General features: G+C 43.6%; 1 protein-coding gene and 1 long non-coding RNA gene across 3 annotated transcripts; one reads left to right on the top strand and one right to left on the bottom strand.

Moving 5' to 3' along the window:
* Positions 1-905: 905 nt before the first annotated feature.
* PTGER4 (prostaglandin E receptor 4) lies at positions 906-12997 on the bottom strand. 2 transcript variants are annotated; one of them, XM_046905341.1, is made up of 3 exons: positions 12728-12997; positions 10555-11478; positions 906-3102 (listed from the first exon to the last, which is right to left on the bottom strand). In XM_046905341.1, the coding sequence occupies exons 2-3, from the start codon at positions 11386-11388 to the stop codon at positions 2509-2511; spliced, it is 1428 nt and encodes a 475-aa protein (XP_046761297.1). In that variant the 5' UTR covers positions 11389-11478; positions 12728-12997; the 3' UTR covers positions 906-2508. The 2 variants fall into 2 exon arrangements, with proteins under 2 accessions (XP_046761297.1, NP_001385357.1); NM_001398428.1 differs by lacking the exon at positions 12728-12997 and having other exon boundaries at positions 10555-11914.
* On the top strand, positions 5249-24665 carry LOC121108617. Its single transcript, XR_005843267.2, has 5 exons — positions 5249-9863; positions 10482-11124; positions 16812-21466; positions 21796-21946; positions 22630-24665. It is a non-coding gene; the product is annotated as an uncharacterized LOC121108617 (long non-coding RNA).

The raw sequence follows: 24665 nt of genomic DNA, 5'->3' as shown, positions 1-24665 counted from the left end.
TTGGATATATGGTTTGGTGAAGCTGTAGTTTGTGCTGTGGGCAGAAGCAGACTGCTGGAAATAAGGGTGTGAAACCAGGGGTGGTGGAACTGACAGGATGGAGTCACAGAGATAAGATTTTGGAATCAGATACTTTTGAACTGTGAATTAATGCATTTTCCATTAACGTGGGTTGATTGGGGATTCTCATTCATTCATAAGGCAACTAGTACTGATGTTGTGGGCTTGTGAGACCTGTCCGGCACTGATAAACCAGCAATGCCGCAGGGAGAAGGAAGACCTACCATTCGTTTTTGCAAAAGGAAGAACACCTCTTTTGGTGCTCCTCCATTCTTGCTTAGAAGTCTATCAGAAAAAAACTTTTCCATCAGTAACGCACAGACCTTTCCAATTTAAAAACTACAGTCTGTCAGGTACTATTCCTTGTCTTAGGGAATACGGTGAGGGCTATTTGTTGGTCGCTAGTAAGCAGCAGGCCATAGCTAAACGCTTTAATTGCAAAGAACTAAGGCAGGTGTGTTCCTGTAGCTATAGTAGGAACTTCAGTAGCACTGTTCTCCACTTTAATCGGTGCAGCGATGTCTTCTGCTGCAATATTTGTGCAGATACAACAACTTCCTACATACAAATAAGCTCTACTGCTCCTCTGCTAGAGGAAAATAGGCAGGCTGAGGTTTAATTGAGTGGAGGTTTTGATTTTTCTGTTGTTGTGAGAGAAATTGTCATGGCTGTGTGGCAGTCCTCTCGGATGTTTTCTGAGATGGCTCCTCCTTGCTGATGGCGATTGTTCTGTGGAGCTCTGGAAACTTCAGTAAGTTTTGGGAGCAGCTAAGCACAAGGTGTTCCAGAAGGGTGGCCTGTTAAAGTGGGGAGTTGACACTGAATGGTGCAACAGACTCATAAACTTTTGAGCTCAAGCAGAACATTTCCATTTAATTGTGATCTCCAAAATCATTTTGGTCAATACAACTGCTTAAACATATCATCAACATAAGGCTCAAGATTTTCATTACAATAAAGCATTTCACATAAGAACACTTTAAGCAGCATAACATGCTTAGTATTTGACAAAACATCCCCAAATATCTGTACAGAATTATTTTAGTAAACAGTATTTCTGGAACAAGATCTAACCTCACAAAATAAAACACCAGTAGTCCTTTTGTCACTGGTTAACAGCTGTTCCTGGTGATGTCTTTTCCATTAAAACTCTAGGAACAAATAATGTACATGGGGTGCAAGACCAGGAGCTGGTTCTATGTAACTTATGCTTTTAAATGAAGATTCTGCTTCCATGGTTTCGTACGTTTATTTGGTGGAATATCAGATTACAGAGTCATAAAATTCTATTTACTATTTAAAGTAAAATGATAAATGTTATGAAAAAAATACCTTTATTACATCAGTGATGCTTTAACTAAAGTGAATATTAAGACTATTAACCAGGGGTTGAAAGTTTTAGGCCCTGATATTAAAACACTTCTATATGTCCTTAACTTTACATATGAGTCTCCCAGGCAGCAGAAGGGCTACTCCGATGGGCATTGTTAAGTGTGTGCCTAAGTGTGTGCAGGACGTGGGCCGAAGTACTCAGCGAGGAGCAGATGTGTTTATACATGGAAACATTATCAGCACATAAATAAAATCTGGCTTGTACATACACTGAAAAGGAGTATTCTTAACTGAAGATATGTTTTCTTTTTTCTCAATTGTACATACGTTTCCATTTCACTCAAAGTGTTTACATATTCTCAGCTAAAGAATTATCAACTGTGAATCTAGCACGGACAACAGATCTAAACCAAGAATGTCTTATCAGCAGGAAATAGTGGGGGAAGAGAAGGCTGGCAATCATTTCTATATACCTGGTATTAGTAAGAACCCTTCTCACAGAGAAGAATAGACTTTTAAATATTTTCAAACCTGATATATACACAACATTAAAAATTCACATTTTCATGCTTTAGTGAGACACTTTGAAATCCTACTGCAGGCAGCTGTCAGAGTAGCTCCGTCCAGTTCCTAGTAGTTCTGCTCACATTCTGCTCTAGTACCAGAACCTTAGACTCTTGATAGCTGAGCAGCCACAGGAAAACAGTTCTACCAGATTTGGACAGAGAGTGAAAGAAATGAAAAAAAAACAAACAAAGCAAAACAAAGAAAGCAAGAAAGAAAGACAGGAAAAAAGGAAAAGAAAGTGATGTATCTTTCTATTTTGAGAGGCCCAGTAGCTCTCCTGTGACCCAGAACAAGACATGTTTGTGAATCCAGTCTCATTAGACCTGTCTTGTACAACTTCTGACGGCAGCACAAAACGCAGTGTCTGTTCCACACAGTCCTCAGTAGTCTAAAAGAAATGTACCCATCACATGGCAAGAGAAAATTAGCCCTTTGGAGCATAGTTGATCCCCTTTCCACTTGAATAGGTTGAATGCCTATCTATTGCACCAATTTTCCATTGTACCAGGAAAGATCACCAGGGTTGATGCCTTTTTTTTTTTTTTTTTGCTATATACACTTCTCTGATAAATTCAATGTCTCAGTGGGGAAGGTGACCTGGAGGGGGCTGCCCTTGGACATAGAGGTGGCCCCACCACCAGACCTGATGTCATTCACCAGGAGGACGCTCTCTGAGTCCTGCCCCTGTGAGGAGTCTGAGGTCTCTGAGCTGCGCAGTGTCCTTACGGATGTAGTGTCAGACTGAGCCAAACTTGCGCTGGGGCCTGGAAGCAGCACGCCACCACCAACACTGCTCTCACTTAGCTCTGGGGGATACAGCAGTGTTTGGGACGTGCTGCTGATCTCCCGCAGCTCGCGGGAGATGAATGAGGGTGACTGACTTGACATGGCAGAAGAGGTCCTGCGACCATCCACACAATTGAAATTGCTCCCCGAGTGCTGCCTCCGAGCTCCTCCAATTTGGCAGAAGAGACATTTGATCTTCTCGATGGCTTTCCTGAGCACAGTCTTGCGCAGGAGGATATAGACCCAGGGATCCAAAATGGGGTTCACTGAGGCGATGCGGATGGCTTGCAGGTCAGGGTTTTGCCTTAGATCTTTCACAAATGGGGGCCGGTAGAGCTGGTTCACAAAGACACGGACCTATTGAAAGAGAAGGGGGAGAATAAAGGCAAAATTTTACAACTGTATCAGGAAATCAAAGACTATATATCACTGCATGGATCGCAATTTGCAATTGCAAGATACAAGAGAAGAGGCTGCCAAAGCGAGGCAGCTGAGATTGGCAACTGTGAGGTTTTTTTTTTTTCAAAACTGCAAAAGAATTAATCTGCTGTAAATTGATCTTAAGTGCTTCAGGTAGGAAAGGAGTGACATTCTCTTAACCCCTCATAATTAATCCTTGAATCTTCAACTTTTGGATGCTGCTTTTACAACTTCCTTGTTAGTGGTTATAACCCAGGAACAAAGAGCTATACCTATATCCTGCTTCCTTACTATATCTCTGGTCTTATGCAATTTGCAAAGAGATATCAGAGTCCACTGAGGGGACGTGGCCAAGTGTTTCCTCTGGCAAAGGTCTAATAACTGTGTGTTTAGAAACAAACTGAAACTAAGGTTATAATCCAGGCATGTTATTCTCCAGAAACAAGCCCAGAGCTGTTGACTGCCTAGTTTAGAAATACTTCCGGCTGGCACCTGTCCTTACTGAAATTGTATAACCTCAGTGGCTTGCTTGTTACAGCATGTTTTGGAAAAAAAAAACCTAAAGTAACAAAAAGAAAGGTCCTCCAGGTAGAAGATTTTTAATACGTCAATGTGGTTAGATGATTCCAGCACCGGACTGGAGTGCATTGCTTACCTACGTGAGCTGGCACTTGGTTCTAGTTAGCAAAGCATAAAAATACATATGAAGTGGTTAAGAATTCGAAATTTTGAAGCAGCTGCTAGATGACAACTGAATCAGCAAGTCCAATTTATCATGCCGAAAATTTAAGACTACTTTGGATCATGTCTTCTACACAGAAATGCCTCCTGCAGGCTCTCCCTTGGAATCCCAGAAAAACCGGCATTATAGTCTCTACCCTTGTTTTGAAGCCACTTCTGAAAATGGTGCTGTAGGGCATAGCCCAGTTCTTTGATACCAACTGTTATGTTTCCAGTGTCCATAAGGAGCGTGACATCATACGAGTGTGTTAAGTCTCAAATAGCTATTCTTCCTATTCTTCCTTTTAGCAAGACCTGTGCAGCGTCTGGAATTTTAGGAAGACCTAGGAAAGCCACAGAAAATAACCGACAGTGAAAGATGCTGTAGTCTCCAAACTCCTTAATTAAACCCCTTAATTCTCTTCTTACGTGAAACAGTGAAAATCTAGTAGCAGAATTACGGGTATTTTAAAACCTCCATCTTGGCTCCCGAGATGAGTCAAGTCTGGCCTAGCTATGAGCTTACAGACAAGCAGGAGGATAAACATGTGTATATACTGCTTCTGAACTAGGAAAGCCCTCTCAGGTCATCAAAACTTTCCTGCAGCAGAGCCGTGTGCTGGTATTCTGCTTGTCAGGATTTAGAGCTTGAACGTGCCCCAAGGCTACCTGCAAAGCATGTTTAAAGCATTGCAGAGTCCTTCTTCAGCAGTGCTGTGCACAGAATCTCAAATGACTGAACGTGAAGCTGATGATGATTCGGATTTGCTTTCTCAGCACCTTCATCCAGGTTCATGGGTAACAAAACGTTCCCACAGGAATTTCAAAATACGGGAAAATAATAAACTTACAGAGCAACATAGCGATCCTTCCTAAGTATTCCCAACACTGCAGGTGGCCATCTGACAACTAGCTTATTCCCTGCTGAGCCACAGGCACAACTGATACACATCAAAGAGCATTCCTACACACACAGCAGGGTATATTTCTGTGGTTTTACTTTATAGAATTACGGAGTCACCAAGGTTGGAACAGACCTCTCTGGGCAGCCTGTCCCAGCAACAGGACATTCTGTTGGAAGAGAAGTATTTCCTAACATCCAACGTGAATCTCCCCTGGCACAACCTGAGGCCGTTCCCTCCGGCCCTATCGTTAGTTACAAGGGAGAAGAGGCCGACCCCCAGCTCACTTTGATTAGGCTTCGCTCGCCACGGGTTTTTGCACTATTGACGCAGCCTCCAACCTGCCGCCTCTCTTATTTGACGCCCATCACCGATGAATCCCGCGTACCGCCGGCTGCGAGAAGCACAGCCCGCAGGAGTTTAAGATTCACAGATCGGGCCCTCCCGGCGGGCACGGAGGGCTTTTCCCGCCGCGGCCGTGCCGCAGCGGGCCGCCAGGTGGCAGCGCTGTCCCAGGGCAGGCGCTGGGCAGGCCGGGCACGGCCACAACGGTAACCCCGCACCCGCGGCGGGGATTCGTTCTGGGCCTCCATTTCTGTTCGCGGAGCCGCGGGCTCAGAACGTGCAAAGCAGCGGTCGGGATTCCTCAGCGCAGAGGGGCTGGAAGATAACTCGATGAGTCTACGGCACTGGCCGTACTGTTCTTGAAATATGCTTGTTCTGAAGGCAGCACACAGACCAGTTCTGGAGGCCTGGTTTTTATTTTTATTTCTTTTTTTTTTTTTTTTTTTTTCCTTTTAGCTTAGAGCTGCAGTTACACACCAGCGATTTAATAGTGGGATTGTTCCTCTGATAAGCACCAGCTGAAACTGAGGTACTCGACTCACTGTTCTCCGCCTGGCAGAGCTCAGGGACGAACGGCTCTGAGTGCTGACACCACAGCTAAAAGGAAAGCCTACAGTGTGCTTTATGTCACCTCTGTACGCTTCACTTCTTTCTGACAGAGATGTGAGACGGAGGTGAGAGACTCCTAAAATGAACCCATTCAGTGAAAACTTTGAAACCCCACGCATCTTTTCATTAGAAGCCCCCCCCAAAAATCAAATGCATTTACCAGCTCATACCTACTGCCTGGATTTCGTATTAGTCACAATATAGTAACAACTAAACCTGTGTTGGAATGTCACTGTTATCATTTCTTTACACCCTGGTGAAACACCCACACTAACAGCAGATGTACCCTCTTTTGGCTGCAAGTTTTCCCTTACAAGTTGTAGCATGATAAGGGATATTCGCCTATTCTAAATAAGTGCTCAGAAAGTAGAATACATTGCTATGTTACGTTATCTGATGTTTGAATTTCTCCAATTGCCCCGATTTGAAATCCCAATTTAAGAAAAAAGCAAATGAGAACAATTCATAGCTCAAAGGACTGAGACTTATGTGACGTATCTGTAGCCACTGGATTCAGGCGACATATTTTGAAAGTATCTGTGGTTTCTTTGCAATTTCGTTAATCACAGAATCACAGAATGGTTTGGAAAGGACCTCAAGGACCATCCAGCTCCAGCCCCTGCTATGGGCAGTGCCTCCACCAGCTGAGGCTGCCCATCTGACCAGGCCTTGAGCACCTCCAGGCATGGGGCACCACAGCTCTCTGGGCAGCAGTGCCAGGGCCTCACCGTCCTCTGAGTGAGGAATTTCCTCCTAACAACTAACCTAAATCTCCAAATCTCCCCTCTGTTGGTTTGAAACTGCTACACCTTGTCACTATCCGTCCACGTAACAGGTCTCTTTCCCTCCTGTTTATCGGCCCCTTCAGGTACTGGAAGGCTGCAGTGAGGTGACCCTGGAGCCTTCTCTTCTCCAGGCTGAACAAGCCCGGCTCCCTCCCTCAGCCTTTCTTCACAGGAGAGGTTAAGCAGCACTTTGCTCCATAGTGTGTTGAGTTCATTCTGAAGCAGCAGGTAGCGGTAGGATCGCAGCCCTGCATGCTTTGCTGCTTTTCTTTTTTATTAAATACAAATGCAAATCATGATCGCTATTTCTGTGAAGTACTATAAAGCAATTTGTATAGTTATTGTCAAAGAGTAATTAGAGCAATAATCTCCCCTCATAAAATGTCCCACGTGCTGATAGGATACATTTTAAACGGTACAAAGCAGGAAACAAGTTTTTCATCTCCAGGAGCCAGCACCCTTTGCCTTTAAGTTCTCAGCGTCTACTGCAAGAGATGGCCCAGCAGCTGCGCCTGCGACCATGCTGCTGGCTGAACACCCACACCAAACCAAACGAAAACCCAAACTTTTATCTCAGCTAAACCTTACGGTAGAAACTCTTGACTATTCCATGAGACGGACCACACATGCATCCTGAAGCACAGCATTTTATTTTCACTTTCAGTGCAACTCAACGGCATGCAGAGGTCAGGATAAGAAAAAGATCACGCATTTGTAAACCTAGGAGTGTCTGAGAGACCGCTGGAGTGAACTGTACTACCAGCAGTGTGTGCCTACTTCCTCTTGAAAGTCATTCTTAAGGGCTGGGCAGCAATTTCTGCTACATTCTTGATAAAGTACCACCTAATGTGCCTCATTCACTACTTCTGACTATATCCAATCCTACGTTCTAAAAACTCACACATCTTTAAAAGATGAAAAAGAGACAGTATGAAGTGCAGGCAAGAGGCAGCACACATCTGATGCACTTTTCCCTAGTTCCACTCCTAAACTCCTGTCAGACTTTTCTTCACGCTCATGTCACTGTCAGATTTTGCTGATTTTATGAATAAATCATTAAAATGCTGAACAACCCTATTTGTAAGCTGAGTGCTGCAGAGTCATTACTAAGAACGGCTGTCCTCTGTGACTCAGTTCACTGCTCTTTAAACACTTTTTAAATCAAGACAAGCCTTTTCTTAGTAGTTCAGGGCTATTTAATGTTTTTAAATGTGATTTTTTTTTTTTTTTTGTTAAATCTGATAAATACAGCTTGCTGGGCTCCCTCTGTCTCCCAGTGTACTGTACTGAGAAAGCATTCATTCTACAATGTTAAAGTTTGTCTCTCGTTCAGAACTCGCTTTGCTTTGACTTCAGAGATAGTTTATTCAGCTGAAATCATCAGTAGGAAATCAGCCCGTCAGAAAATCTCAGTCACAGAGCACCCTCTGAGCCGGCTTTGTGCATCTGAATCATGCCACCACCACCTTACTACTCGCATGTTCCCATGTCTGCCAGGCTCTGCACGACAAACGAGCCTTGCAGTCTCCTCTGCGGTGTGGGCTCCCCCCGTAACTCCAGGGAACTCCTTTGAGTCATAAAAATGTACGTATAAGTTTGTGATTTTCCTGTCTCTGCCGCTGGCTTTCTCTAAGGATTTATAACATGAAGGTGTCACTGCTCAGAGTTTACCTTGGAATGCTTAACCTCCGTCTATAAGCAGAGGGCTTAATATACTATGCAGCAGTACATGGAATCATAGAATCGTCCAGTCTGGAAGGAAGCCATAAAGGATGTGTGGTCCAACTGCACTGCAATAAACAGGGGCACCTACAGCTCCATCAAGTTGCTCAGAGCTCCATCCAGCCTGGCCTTGAATGGGCTCCAGGAGCATCATCGTGGTGTAACAAAGCATGAACGGCTGTGGCTTATTCCCACAGCAGGAGGCTGGCAAAAGCTACCCATATAATGGAGCAATTTAACCATACTGGACTTTGTAATGATGCATCTACGAGTGCTGAAAAACAAAACTTCCTTTTTTCTTTTCCTCATCACGCATCGGAGTGAAATATGGCAACAGCAAAATGACACTCTTTTACTTCATTTCACACACAACAGTCTGCTGCTTTAGGTGAGAAAAACAACTGCATGTGAACACTCAAGGCAACACCATGCCTTTGTAGCAGCAGAATCAAGGTCTGAGAGAGTAGAAGGATCAAGGTCTGAGAGCAGAACTTTGTCACCTGCACCTTCACATACTCTCTGCTGCATGTAAGGTTTTCAACAGCCACTGTTTAAATAATAAATCTCTTGCCCCACCCAGGATCATTAATTTGAACTGTCAACAATCTAGTTTCCTTTCTGGTAGCCCCTCCCTCTTTTTCCTTTTCTTTTTTGGTACATTCTGTAGGACTCCTAGCTCATGGCATTTCATTTTGCATCCTCGGCCTTTCTCTAGCTGCTCCTCCAAGGGATGAGGTTTTGGCTTTTTTTCTAAAGCCCTACTGCTGGGGCTTGGCACCCCGTGACCTGATTCCCCCAGTGTTGCATGTCAGCTTACCCATGAGGTTTCTGCTGCTGTGCTGCGTAACAGGCTGCGTGTGGTTCCTCGATTGAGCACACGCGTGCCTCATAAGCAGCCCGCGCACAGCTCGAGCGGCACGTTTCCATTTCCTTTACATGACAAGCAGCAAACAGACAGCAAAGTGCCCAGCTATGCCACAGCATGACATGAAATGATAGCGCTGCAGGAGGAGAGACAGTGCTGGGCGACAGCTGCCGGTGCTCCAGCACAGCTACACTCCACTGGCTCCTGTTTATCTCAGTAATGTGGCAAAACTGGCCTGACCCCTGCAACTACACCCTACTCTTAATAGGAGGATGGACTCGTTGACCTCTCCAAGTTCTCTGCAGATGTATTTCTCCGAACTTCCTTACTATGCTGTGGCATGGCTGTTTCGCATCCCCTGATGGCCATTCATACATCACACATGTTGCAAACCCTCTGTGACATAGAGACTGTGGAATAGCTCCTACCCAAACCAAACTCCCCCAAAGCAATCCATCTTCCAACACCGCTTTATGTCTAACAACAACTCCTTGGCTCCCTAAACTGTGTTTTGGAAGGTGGCAAGTATGGCAAGCCAACTGTTTGTTTAACATTTCTATGCCAGGAGGGGAGAGAAGTTCGCCAAGCTGGATTACGGTGGGTGGCAAATGAGAACTGAGCCTTGAGCTGATGGATTTTTTTGTCTTCCTTGGAGATAAGGCGGAGGAACAGAAGAAAGTAGGAGCCGCAGGTTCAAGTCAATGGCAGTAATTGTACCAGCTGTTGCAGAAAATTAGCAAACGGTTAGAGGTAATTTTGTCTGGCACTCTGGTATTCCTCTAGCTCCATGTGGGCCAGGTTCCTTAAGCTCTCACCCAACTAAAAATGACAGCAACAAGCAGCACCACTGCTTTCAGCCCTCCCGAGTAGGGAGAGAGGAGTGAAATAGCGTGGGATCTTTCCCAGTGGGTCCTTTGGGATGGGAAGCTCGGCTCTGGGTTTGGGTGTGAAGCGTTCTGCACCTTGCTGGTGCCATGTGAACAGAAAGCTCACCTCCTTCCGCATACTAAGGACTGCTGTACCCTTCAGCAATAGTACATATTTTAGAAACACAACAGGCACCCAGAAGAGCAGGCCAGCTCCAAACCTCACTCATCACAAATTAATTTTGGAAGTGAACTTTCAAGTGCCCTCGGCTCTCAGTGAAATTTTCACTGTGTTGATTCCAGTTAAACAGTGGAAAATTTGTTAAGAATTTTTGGCACTGCGTTTCAACCAATCAAAGGAGTCTAGGGCTTGGTATACGCGTGGGTTCTTTTCTTGTAAATACAAACCAGTACAACTTTCTATCACCATGCGTGCGTGCTAACTGCACCAAACTTACGCTAAGAGCTTGCAGCACCATCTAAACATGATTTTGACCTACAGGCACAGAAGAGGAGGAGAAAAGACTCAGCAATATAGATGATGGAAAGAAGTAGGGCTGCAAAATGTTACTCACCACCAGAGGAATGGAGCAGATGAGCACCACCAGGGAAGTGGCAATGAGCAGAATAACCATCTGGATCTCTGCTCCAGCCATCCGACGGAAGCTCCGGCGTCTGCGAAAGTCAGATAAGCGGCTGGAGGTGGTGTCTGTCCCCAGCGATGTGCGCCGCATGAACTGGCGGTGCATGCGAATGAGGGCCACGCAGACCAGGATGTTGCAGATCACCGTAACCATGATCAGGAAGGAGCTGAAGCCGGCATACATGTATGAGTACGCTGCATGAGTGGCCTTCTCTGCTCGCCAGTCTATGAAACACCAGGTGTCAGGGTACTGCAAGGTTGATTTGCTGAGCCCCATGCTGGGGAGGGCACAGAACAGCACGTTGGAAGCATAGATGGCAAAGAGCGTGAGCCCTGCCAGCTTCTTATCTACGTAATGGTTGTAGAAATAGGCATGGTTGATGGCCAGGTACCTTTCTATAGACATGGCACAGATAATGCTGAGTCCAGAGAGTCCAAAGAAGAGGAGGATGAAGGAGCTGTACTCACACAGCGCCGGTCCTCCCGGCCAGCGATTCTGCAGGTAAGTGGCGATAGTGACCGGACTCACCAGGCAGGTCCCCAGCAGGTCAGTGACTGCCAGCCCACAGACCAGCGTGTAGAAGGTGGTCTCCTTCTGCTCCTTCCTGGACTTGCAGAGCACCACAATAGCGATGAGGTTGCCCACCACGCCGAAGATGAACATGACGGTGGGGATGGTGGCAGGCTTCCCACCCTCAGCCGCACTGGCAGTCCCGTTGGCAGAGCCATTGGCAGGTTGCAGGATGGTGGTGGAGTTGAAGGACATGGCGCCCACGTGCTACTGGGGGGTCGTGGGGAGACAAGAGAGCTCCAGAAGGAGGGAACAAGAGCAGAACTGGGGAGGGGGCAGCCTAGCCTGAAAATAAAAAATAATTAAAAAAAAAAATCGAATCAGGAAAGAGAAAAGAAAGTCGTCTGGTTTAGTTAAAAAGAAAAAAAAAAAAAAAAAAAGTCTAGGAGAGGAGGCGAACAGGAGCGCCAGGACAGCCGAGCGCTGCCTCCGCTTCTTCCCACGCCGCGTCGAAGGGGCCCGAGGCAGCGGGGCCGGCCCGAGCGCGGAGCCCGGCGGAGTGGAGCGCGGAGCCCGTCCGTCTCTCACCCACGCCGCGGAGGGCTCGGCGCGGCCGCGGGACGGGGCGGCTCCAGGTGCCGGCAGGGGCGGCGCGGGTCCGGAGCGCGGTGGGCGCCGCTCAACCCCTCCCTCTCTCCGTCCTTCCCGCCGGCGCTGCGCTGCGCTGCGGTGCCGTGCGGGCGCCGTCTAACTCCCCGCGGCGCTCCCGCCGAGTTTCGCCGCGGAGGGCGGAGGCGGCCGGGGCAATCGGCTCCGCTCCTCCCCGCCCTCTCGCCCCATTGGCCGCGCCGCGGAGGGCAGGTTGCGCGGGGCCGGGCGCGGGCACCTCCGTCCGGGGCTGGCGGCGGGGCGAGGCGGGGCGCCGGGGGGGGGGGGCGGGCGGCGGGTTGCGGTGGGGGGCGGGAGGGATCGGAGGCACCTGCCCGGATCCCTGCGGCTGAGTGGCTGCAGCCGGCCCTTGCCTGCCTAGCTTGCAGTCGGTGGCGTCGTGGGCTTCTCGCACCGACCCCTGGGGGAAGCCGTGTCCCGGCTATGTCCCGCGGGCCGCAGCCACAGGGCTGGAAGCTGGGCGAGTTACCGAAGCTATAAGCGCAGGTAGAGCCGGGCCGTACCGCAGAGCGAACGCGCAGGAGACACTCTTGCATCACAGCAGCGCGTCTGGTATCTCCTGCTGCCAGCCATCCCCGTTCCTCACAGCCTGTCGTCGATGTGCTGCTTACAGCTGGCTTCAGAGCTGTGTTAATTGTGTTACTGAACACAGACGGGTGTGTGTGTGTGCGAGGGACCTGCTTGTATATTTGTGTCAGGCACTTCTTTTAGCTTGACCATGAGAAGACCATCTGCACACTTGGCAGTAGAGTTATACCGTCTAACAAAGCCTCCTTACGATCATTCATTCTCCAGCCAGGCTGATGGAGGAACAAAAACTGTTTCATCTGACGCCTGCCTGGTGACATTCACACAAGGAGTGCTGTTTGCTGAGTTCCCGGAGCACAAATGTCAACAAAAAGCTTACTCTGCAGCAGACACATACCTGCACGGTGTTCCTCTTAGGGAGGATGCTGTCATGTCAGGTCCGGAACGTGGTCATCAGAGCGTTACACCGCATCCGACACCTGGGCCCGCCTGGATGTGTGTCCTTTCCCTTACACTAGATGGTATCAGCTGCTGCAGAGGATACAAAACCTGTACCCTGGAGCATGAAATTTATATCCTTATAAGAACCTCTTATCTGATGTGCAGGCAAAATGTGTTATAAAAGCCTCATCCTTTTCTGCCTTCACTATCCTGCACCTCCCTTTTCTGTTTAGACTTGTGACAGTGATGATGTCATAACGTATCGACAGCAAAAGCACAGTCAGAGCCAAATATGTGGCACTGCTCGTTGAAGGGAAGAGGGTGAACGATATCAGCTTTCAATGTTGTGTGAACAGACACGAAGAAGAAAATCAATTTTCATGATCTCGTCATTCAGTTTTATAGTATTGTTATCTTACTGCTTTGGAAATAAAATTAATTATTAGGAAAAGAGGTTTTCAAACAACAAATAGGCTGTATTAGTGGTTCTGAGGTGATAAATAGGACGATATTTGTTTGGATGGTATGACAGCTGTTCAGGCTTTTCCAAATTGGAAAATCATTCTGTCATAAGCATAGAACTACATGTGGGAGGAGAGGTTGCTGAGTTAAGACTAATTGTCAGAAACAAATTACAAGCAGCCCAAAATACTTTCAAAGGAAAGCACTGCACAAAGGTTGTTTTTGTCTTATCTATTAAGTAGTTTTCCATGTGTCCCAGGGAACAAACACTTGGCCTGGTGTTCCAGTGCCCCAGTGCCCAGCAAGCTGTGAATTCAAGCTGTGTGACCAACCAGCATGTTTCCTCTACTGTCCTTCTTTAAGAAACTGAGACTTTGGTTTTATGGTATCAGAGTCCATCGTTTGCCATTAAGTTCATATAGGAGAGGAATCACCCAGCTCCTCTGAAGGGGTGCAAAGGTTTTAATGACTAAGGCAGAGGAAATCAGTTGTGTTTCTGTGTTGCAGCTTCTCCTTTGAGTTTTTGCTTATCTGCAGACCAAACCTTGTGAGTTATGTTAATACTTCAGTGCAGGCTGTGTGTGTGTGTGAATGTCTTCAAGTCTCCTCTTACAGAAGTAGAGGGTGCTGAAGTGTGTATGTGAAGGAATGAATGTCTTTTTTCATCCCACCAGGTCTGCCTTACAGTTAATGCATCTAAAGAGCTAGTTAAAAATGCAGGGAAATCGGGGAAACCAGTGAAGAAACAACAGAAATGTACTTCCGAGTGCAGGAATAACAAGACCAGTTAACTGAAATACTTCTAGTCTTTAGGGAGTGGTAGAAATCAGTCACAGCACAGTGGGACAGGCTACTTGTGACCTTACTGCATCCATCCGCTGTGTAAAAATTCTCAAGTTACTAGAAGCATGTAGCAAGTTTTAGGAGTTTCCCTTTGAATTAACGATTCTGGTATGTAGAGCTCCTAGTCAGGATGACAACCATAATCACACAAAGGACTTCAGAGGAAAGAGGAGACTGAAAAACCGAAGAAGCTGCGCTTGAAAGGTGAGCAGTCATTCTCTCACAGCAACAGTGTCACATGCTGTAGCACTGAGTAACCATCAGACAGCTTCACTTTGAAACCACATACGTGGCAAGTCAGAATACCTATTAAGAAAAGCAACTTCAGAGTGACAATCATGTGTGGAATAAAGCTGCCCACTGAAAGTGAGTAGATGAGAAAACACAGTCGCCAGTTTATGAAATGCATGCAGACCATTCTAGCGCAGGCGATTTAAAGGTGCGTTGTGTTTACTAGCACAGACAGTGGCATGACTGACACAGAGCAAACAAGACTTCTCACACACAAGACTTATTAGCCAGTGGAACGGTTCATTTACAAATGTTTTTGCTTTCCTTTTTGTTTGTAGTATTTCAGTCAGGCCAGGCATACATTGCGATATCCTTTGGCTCAAGCAGAAGAATGACGCTTGCTGAAAATGATGAGGATAAAACTCTACTTGCCTTATTTATTTATTTGTTTTCTGATTTCAATGCTCTTACAGTTGTTAGAAGATCAATACTCAAATCCTGGAGTGAACTACTCTGGCTTGTTTTGTTGAGCTGTTTAATAAGTTGTGGTTAGATTTCTAGCTTGGTGAAAGAGATTTAAATTAGTGTGCTTGGCTTCTTCTTTTCTGCGGTGTGGTAGGAGGCTCATAATTATTCAGCATGTCTCAGCCGCCACGTGACAGCCTTCTTAAAGCTCTTTTCCCAGCTGATGGTACCAAAACCTTACCTACACTGCTCAGAAGCGTCAAACCGCAGACAAATAACCTACGCAGAGGTCTCCAGTGTGTGGAGATGTGCGTAGTTTTGACACCAGAAAGCTCATGTAGGCTTGCATGTTGGTGGCTTCTGTCCCAGGGTTGCTCTGAAGAGCTCCAACAGTATGTGTGTTTTCACCAGCTTCGTATGTTGGGTGGCAGCAATGGATATAGAGCCAATTTTGGAAACTTTGTCCTGACCTCTTGGCATGTATTTCAGGCCTGAATGATGATATGCACGGTGGATGCCCATTTAATGCCTCACGTTCAATAATGTTCTGGAATCACTTACCAGTTTCTCAAATGTTTTCATTCGGTGGGAGCTTTTGCTGTGGGAAATTTTCCCTCTTTTTTTTTTTTTTTTTTCCTAAATTTTTATTCACTTCTGACACTTTTTTTTGACAGAACAAAGGTTTTTTAAGGAAAAAAGCCAACAACATTAGAACGGCTGCTAGTAAACTATGCCTGGGTGCCAAAATAAGATTATTAATAGGCAGTAGAAGTAGACTGAACCGAAAGTTACATAATGGTTTTTAATTAATCAATAGGAAATAAAAAAATACACAAGAAGTAAGTTGAATAAATATTTAAAAGGAAGTAGCAGGTTTTGTAATGGAATTGGAATGGAAATAGCATTGTAAGTAAATACAAGTTTCTGTATTTTAAAGCACGTAGCATTTTTCTGCCTGTGGATTTTTACATAGCATCATCACAGACAGTACAGTATGAGATTTATAACTACAAGTAAACCAGTATTAGATTTAAATGTATTAGATGCACAAATAAACTGGTATTAGATTTCTTTTAAGAGTTCCGGCTATTACTAGTCTGACTAGCAATAGTGGGACTTCTGCTACATTTCCTTTGTGCTTCATAAAACAGCTTGATTTGTGGGGGCTTTCCCTGGTGGGGGAATTCTCTGGGGAGGGGAGGATATCCCTGCTCTATCCCCACTGCCCCCCGCTGCTGTGTTCTTCCTCTATGTGCGGCCATCTGTGGGAGCCTCTCACTGCTGCTGCAAGAGGAGCCAATGGTGAGCGGGCATGCGAGGCACCTCTACACTCCCACAGGATACAGCTCTGTAATTTACTGCACACTGGGGTGTTCCATGTTGGTCAATCATGCTACTGACGTTTTATTAGGGTTTTTTTTTTTTTTTTTCCTTCTTCTTTTTTTCCCCCTGTTTAAATTAGGCTATTAATCTGTATGGCACACCAAATGACATTTTCCTCTGTAATAACATTTGTCACTTTGGTGGAACGTTCTGCTATTTTAGCAGTTACGAAGTCTGCTTTATGAGTTAAAATGCTTCTAATTTTTGTTTTGTTTTCAACTCGTTTATTTGGAACTCTGTATGTTAAATTGAATTCTTCCTCAGCTGTTGCCTATATCCATGTACTGCTTATATCCATGTACTATTCCTTTCTGATTTTTTTCTTTTTTAAGATGAACAGAGTTTACCTGTCTTTCAGAGGCAAACAGCAGGAAAGGGAAGTTCATAAAAGCACACAAATACTTAGCTTTTAATGTATATTCTTACTTTACAGCCCTGTGAAGTAATTGTGGCTACTTGAGATCTTGCCTGACGAGTTACAAACAGACAGAAATGTCAGACCCTATTCAGACAAAAATGTTAGAAACTGAATGCCTTTGGGGCACAGATGGTTGCACCATCATTGAAATGAAGGAATGCCTTTTTAGAACATATGCTGGATTGTTTTGGGGGGAATTTTAGAAGGTGCATTAGTAATTATTATTTTTCTTTTTCAGCAGGGGTGTGGAGGCTGTTTGTTTTGTTGTGTCTGGCAGTTGATGGCCATGGTGGAAGCAGACAGAACCCAGCAAGTCCTTAACTAACAGGTCCTACTGATGCCTAGCTCTTCTGATTTTCCAAATGAGAGACTTGAAGAGTGAAGTTTCTTTCCAAGGATCCTTACTGTAAATGCATGATGATGTTTATGTGCTAGAAATTTCAACAAAGTGACAGACTTTTTCCGTTTTTTTTCTTTCCTTTACATGTGATAACAGAGCCCAGGAGTCTGTTAACAGCCGTTTTCTGTAGTTGTGAAGAAAGAACTGAGGTTGTTTGTTTGTGTTTGGAAGTTGAAACTTGTATCTAGTGTTAAAACTATATGCAACTTTGATGAAGTCAGCAGGCTTAGTATTTTTGCAGCCAGATTAAGAGTCAGGGATGTGGCTCAGTTCATAATATGACTGTACCATTCCATTCCTTGTTTTCCTACTTGACTTTGGTGTTCTTCAATATCTATTTGAAAAATAAAACAAAGTTTCTTTGGAAAAATCTGCTACCTCTACAAACTGAATTTTCTGTTTCTGTTCTGGTTAAGCACTCCAAGAAGATTGTCAATAGTCTCTAGTTGACATGTTTCCTTCTGGACCATCTTTGGAAAGAAGGCAGAGTCTGCAGCATGAAGGCTGGCCTTGCATGTGATTGGAATCTAGATGGGAGTCATGATCAGCTCAAAAATTTAATGAAGTTTCTTCTTGTACCATCCTGCCTACTGTGGGCTGGCTTGAAAGTATTTCCAGCTTTCAAGACAAGTAGTTTATTGAAAATTAATGCCTTCTCTTTACTTCCATGGAAACTACAACAGATACAAAGCAAAAAAATAACACTGTTTGATAGAGCAAATTCTCGGCTACAGAACACTATTTTTCAGCATAATTTCTACCATTAGCTCTGCAGTTTCACCAGTGATGAATTGCCTGCATTTTGCACTCATTAAAATTTGCAGAGCCATCCAGAACGTGTCTTTTATGTCACTGTTACTGCTACTAAAACACAACACCCACTGCCTCGCTGTGCTCGCATCCACTGTCTCCATCAGCTTTCAGGAAGCACTGATGAATGTCAGTGGGTGCCATTTTTTCCAAGTGCAGGAATTCTGTGGCACAACTTTGCTTCATCCGTGCTTCCATGTCAGATGCCATTTCATCAGAGTGCCCCTCTGTTGCTATCTGTCACGCAGTAACAAAAAGTAACAGGATATTGGTGGAAAGGTTCAACCTCTACTGCCACACCACCACCATCTGCCTTTGACATTGTGGGCCAACACAATAAAAATGGGAGGCATTATTTTTGGAGCAGTGCTAGTAAATTAGCAATAAATAGTGCTATGCTGTGGCTTTTTCCTAATAAACACTGTGGCTGAACTCTTTGGGAAATGGTTTTTTTGTGGGTTTTTTTGTTTGTTTGTTTGTTTTCTTCTTTTTTTTAAGTACTTGCCATTACAGTTATTCAGGAGGTTTTCCTACATGTAACTCCTGTATGTAATCTAATCTTGCATGGTGTGAATTATATCACATTGAGCTTTGAATTCTGAAAGATTCCAGGACTAAGAAAAATAACACAAACCAACAAGCTACTGGATGCTATGTAAATCAGCAGCTTGTTACTTAGGAAAAAAAAAAAAAAAAAAAAGGAAAAAAGAAATCTATTTCTGCTCATTTAAGAAAGGTTAGTTTTGTGGGAATGATTCATGTATTAAGTGACTCAGTTATCTAAGATGACACTTGCTGCAAAATTATTGGAGCAAACCCCAGCTCTAGTAAGCCTGCAGCAACAGACAGACTATGTTTGCAACTGAATGCTTTCAAGAATCTCTGTGCAAAGTTAATAAGGAAATGTTTTCTTGCCTGTAAGTTCTTTGTTATTCCAGCAGAGGGTAGTTTATCCTCTGGGAAGCTAGGTGTGTTGAAGGAATTGATTAGGAAAGGTAACTTAATGATTCCCATTTCCTCTTATTTGATATAGAGTAATAAAAATTAATTTCAACTGACTGACCTCATCAGATGAACAAACACAGAAATGTACTGCTAGGCTACAGTCTGTTCTTAGTTTGGAACTGAAAAAGACAGCCAAACTCAACAGCAGTTCCATTTCTGTTCTGCCACAAAGCACTTCATTTGCCCTTTAAGAATTACTGCAGTTTGCTCATGCTGAGAGCAGTTTCATTATCAGCCTAGCGCTTAAGAGCTACTTGACTTTTGTTTGGCAGCTGGTGAAGTAGATACAACACAAAAGCCTTTTGCACTGAATGCACAGACTTGTTCCCATTGAAGAATATTTGGCTTGTTGATTGTTTATAGTTGCTTAAAAACTCTCTGAGATCTGGAATGATGCAACTATATCTGATCTTACCCCTACTATCTAAGGCAAGGGTATCTTACTGGCAGTAGTAAGTCATAGCAGACAGGTATTAAAGCCTGCTATGACGTTAGGAGTTGTTCCACTGGTGGTCATTTCCATCTCTTATTTCTGTTGCTGGATCCACTGCTACAGCAGCTGATGCTCAGAAGCACATACGTTTGTGCACTAAGGTGGTAGTTCACCTTGCACCTGATCTCTGCTATATTGATAGTGTGTGGTGACTACTGGGGACAGTCTTTGTAAGTTCTCATTTTCTCTGGTGTTTTAATTCAAAGCCATCACCAGGAAGCAGTGCTGTCTGTAAGCTGCTGTAGCTGTCAGTCTCAGACAGGCAATTTAATAAGTCAAATTTAGCTGTAACCCTCTGTGTACCAGATGTTTTCCCCATCTTCCAGTTTTGAATCTACATTCAGATAGAAATTTGAATCTACATTCAGTAAATAGAAAACTCTACTGTTTTCTATTTACTGTATAAAAGAACTGTCTGTAATGAGAATGAATGAGGTAGCTAAACTCTATGTAGAGACAATACAGATATAATTAATTACCTTGATTCCTTTTTTTTTTTTTTTTTTGTTAAACTTCATGAGGTTGACATGGGCCTACTTCTCAAGCCTGTCCAGATCCCTTTGGATAGCATCCCTTCCCTCTAGCGTGACAACTGCACCACTCACTTTGGTGTCATCTGCAAACCTGCTGAATGTACACTCAATTCCACTGCGCATCTCACCTACCGAGATGCTAAATAATACCAGTTCCAGCACTGATCCCTGAGGAACAACACTTGTCACTGGTCTTCACTTGGACATTGAGCTGTTGACTGCAACTCTCTCTCTTAGTGCAACCATACAGCCAGTTCCTTATCCAGCAAGTGGTCCATCCATCAAATCCAGTTTTTCTCCAATTTGGCAACCGGGATATCAAGTACTTTGCACCAGTCCAGGTAGATGATGTGATTTGCTCTTCCTTTATCCATTGACGTTATAACTCCATCATAAAAGACCACCCAGTCTGTCAGGCATGTCTTACCCTTGGTGAAGCCACGTTGGTTACCACCAATCACCTTGTCTTTATTTTCTATGTGCCTTAGTAGGGCCTTCAGGAGGATCTGCTCCATGATCTCACCAGGCACAGAAGTGAGACTAGCCTGCAGTTCCCTGGATCTTCTTCTTTTTCCTTCTTGAAAGTGAGGGTCATTTTCCCTGTTTTCTAATCAGTGAGAACAATAGATAGCAGCTTGATAACTTCATGCACCAGTTCCCTTAGAACCTGTGGATGGATCTCATGTACCTGTGGATGGGTCCCATGTACTTGTGCACCTTCAGATTCTTTAGATACAGTCTTGAACTGGATCTTCACTTTGTGGGCTGATGACTCCAGGTCTGAGTTCCTTTCCAAGACCACTGTTGTCTAAACATGAAGCAGAGAAAGGAAGGTATTAGAACCAGAGGCAGCTTTTCCAGAGTCACACAAAGGGGTTAGTGCCAGAACTGTGACTTGCCAGTCACTTACGATCTCAGGTGATTATGTTGCCTTTCAAAATAGAAGTAGCTTTGTCTGGAGGAGACAGGCTCACTTATTGTTCGTTTAATGCATTTACTTTGAACTTTATACTGTTTTACCGGTAAGCATTCACAAAAGGCTAATGTCTGGCTTCTTAAGACTGGAAGCTTTTCACAGATGGAGAATGTATGGCTTAGAAATTAATATACTTTAAATAGACGTAAGTAACCTTTGAGCCGCTGCCTTCTACAGTAAACAGTTCACCATTTATTAAAGGCATGTATTAACCTAGTAATACTTTTCAGGTTTTTATAATGAATCTTCATACATATTTAAATATTCTATCTGCCCATTACAGCCTTTGTCTTTAGTAGAGTAGCCAGAACAAAATAGCCTCCATTTAGAAATGTAGATAGATAATAGTTTGAATTAATGTACAATTGAATTCCTCGTGCTTTTTTCTTTACCAGCTGGAAAGCCTCTCACTGTCAGAAAGGCATTCAGTGTGTTTGACATTAAGGGTGGCGGAATGTTTGTGTAATTATGAATGTTAGACTTGCAAACACGCCTTTTGATTGCAACAGCCTGAACTTCCACATGTCAATGGGAATATAACTTTTCACGAGATAAACCTTGGTTTATGTACCTTGGCATCGTCACTGTTCATTTCTATATTATTTCAGTGTGTATATCTTTAAATTGGATCTGGATTTTACATGTACGCACATTTCAGATGAGATGTGGATATAATGTGAGTATTCTTGGCTAAACATTCAGTTGCTACAGCTTCTGTATGTGGCTGTAACACTTTTGGTATTGTGATGAAAACCTAACTCACACAGTATGAGTAACTACCTGTGATCCTACAGGCTTGTGATTTCTTGTACAGTGCTTCAAAGCCTGGTATTAATTTGAGAAAGACTGTTGGGTGAAAATGAAAATTTTCAAGGAACTTAATGTTCTTCTTTCCTAGTTATGTAGCAGGAAAAAAAAAAAGCAACTAAGTGCTCTACAGCGTCTCTACAGTGTTGCAGATGTAGTTTTGTTGGTTGATTGGTTTCTTTTTCGATTTGGTTTCAGCTGAAAGAATTGCCTAAGAACTTGAGGATGGGACTGAGGAAGTGGAGTGGCTGCAGTCCTTATCTGATCTGAGGAGGAGGAAAGGAATCGAACTGAAGTGGCCATCATGTCATGTGAGGGATTATACATCAGGAATATTTGCTAAAATATGGTAAATGAAATTTCCTTGTGCTTCCCATCCTTTCTAAGATAAACTGACTTTCAGGTGCATGACTAATGTCTAATCCTGGAAATGATAAGACAGTTCTAAGAACAATGCTATCTCAGTTTTGTACCAAGCAATTCTGTGCTGTGTGAGACCCTGTTAGGCATGGTGACAAGCAAAAAATGGAAAACAACATATAGAGCTATGTTTCTTTTTGTATGATAATGACCTATGGAAATACCAGAGGTTTATGCCCTCTTATTTGTAACTTCTTTCTGAATGTGTATCTGCAAAAAGCTTATTGCAGTAATGCTTCGCCCACGCCTGCCTGAGCAGGTGCAAGTATAGCAGCATTGTGGGACACCCTTCCTGACATCTCAGATCTGAAAGGAATATGTGTGATGTATCACTCAGTTCCTGGACGTGTATGCCATGTGGAAAGAATTCCTGCATAATTTTCTGATGAATATTAATTAGACAAGCGAGATACTCATGTGATATAAGTCAGATTTTCTTGGAAATGTACCAGTCTGTATCACTGTGGAGAGTCTAATACAGTATTCCAAATTAGGGGCAGTTACAGTCTGAGTTACAAATAATTTAAATAATAATTTTATATATGTTCAGGAATAGATATTTACACGGAGTACTTTATTTGAATGACTAATGGTTAACCTTATTATTTTTAGGAATGTGATGAAGGAAGGGCTGTAGAGTGAGATGGCAGCTTTCTGGAAGACAGCTAGTTTGGCAAGTTGCATGATAAGACTGCAAATGACTGAAGAGTGAAACACAACAAGGCATATGGACAAGCAGGACTGGGAAGGCTTGTTTTGTTAAGTGAACTCTCTTTTCTCCAAACTTCACTATTTGTGTATCAAAAAGGTTGTGTTGCTTTTTTTTTTCCCCCCCACACCGCTTCCTGGTGACTTTCTGTTGGTTTACAGTCTGTGCGCTCAGTCAGGACTCATTTTTAATCTCTGTTGCCTTGTGTGCACCCAGATCTGTGCTGCCACCAACGTATTTCCTCCTTCTGGCAAGGACACCTAACTCAGAAGGCACCACACTCACAAATTAACAGCACAAGTGCTTCAGCTTAAAGTTCTGCAGTGCCTAGGTGGTCAGTATCTGAATTAGTCAGTATCATTCGGGTTAGCTGTGTAGAAGCACCAAAGGAACAGAGAATTACATGGCAAAACTCAGCAAGATGAATGGAGAGCTGCTAGAAATATACCTGGAAAAGGACTTAAGCTTAGGGAGTGCCTCAAGTTGTGTGATTGTCTGAGACTCAGATACCACAGTACCCTTCAGCTTTCCTGAAATTACCAATACAGTCTTTTTTTGTTCAAAATCCCTTACTGTTGTGTTCCTTGCCTGCCACTCCCAGCATGTGCTATGCACTAGCTCAGCAGTTAAATGGCAGCAGACTTGTGCTCAGTTTCTTCCTCTGCCTGAGGGAGCACTAATCAGTGTCTCTCATCTTCCAGGAAAGTATCCTGGCTATGAAATACTCTGAAGTGGAATGGTTGCTGTGTCTCCTTTTGAAGGTGTTTTGCTTTACATCAAATAATTAACTATTAATTGGAAGAGCAAGAGAAGATCAGTTAATGGATTAGCTCACACATCTGGGAGTATAGTCATAGTTTGTAAGCCCTAGCTCCAGGGAATGCTCGTTATTAGTCTTGCAGTCTGTGTTTAGCCTGGTTTTCTGAGATCGTCCTTGATTAGAGTATCACAGCAGAGGGAAGCAGAGGAATGTGGAACTGTCCATAGGTATGAACAGAAATGAAAATCATTAAAGTTAAGATGGTACTGGAGATGTCAGCTAACTTGAGCAATAGCAGCTGAGTGTGTTGATAGATATTCAGGATTAATTAGCAGTAATAATTTTAAGTATCTGATTTTGGAACACAAGCACCAAATCTAGTATCTAAATCCTCATTATGTGCTCATATAGCTCTAACCATGTGTGCCCATACTGAGAACGTAAGACATTTTTAAAGTCCCATGCAATTTCCTGTGCAGCTATTATTGCTTTCATGCTTTCTATGTTGTACAAACATCTTGAACCCTCCTCTTTGTGTCTTCTATTTTCATGGCTTCCCATTTCTATGTGTGTTGCCACTCACTCTTGCAAGAATCTGCTAGTTCCTTTTCTTTTCCCCCAGATTTCATGTCTAAAATTGCTCCTTCAAATATACTATTTCCTGTTCTAGTATCTGTTCTAAACTGATGATCTTAGCAATATCTTCAGTAGGTTGTTTTTAGCTGTCATCACTTCCTTATTGGAGTGTTTTCTGATATGAAGTTAACTGACTTAATGTATAGCAATGATTATATTAGTGATCTTTCTGCTCCCTCTTTGTTTCCTACAGGAAAAATAAATCTATTTTATCTGGATTTTTATTCTTTTTTTTTTTATTATTATTATTTTATTGGAGAGTCATTGTGAATGTATCAAGATTTGAGTCATAGGAATGAACCAAATCAGTTACACTTTTATCAGTGATTTAATGTGGATGTTAACATTAACACTTCTCTGTGAACCACATGTTTTATCAAAATCCAGAAATAGTCAAGAATACCGAACCAGTTATGGTAGATTGCTTTCACTGTCACCAAGCTTTGCTAACTAAATAGCGTGTTTGGTAAGACTGATTCAGTAAATAAGAAAATCCCATCAAAACTAAGAAATTTCTCAAATAAAGTATGAGACTTCTCTGAA

The sequence above is a fragment of the Gallus gallus genome, chromosome Z, assembly GCF_016699485.2.
Source record: "Gallus gallus isolate bGalGal1 chromosome Z, bGalGal1.mat.broiler.GRCg7b, whole genome shotgun sequence".
Taxonomy (NCBI): domain Eukaryota; kingdom Metazoa; phylum Chordata; class Aves; order Galliformes; family Phasianidae; genus Gallus; species Gallus gallus.
This window is presented reverse-complemented; position numbering and strand designations above follow the sequence as displayed.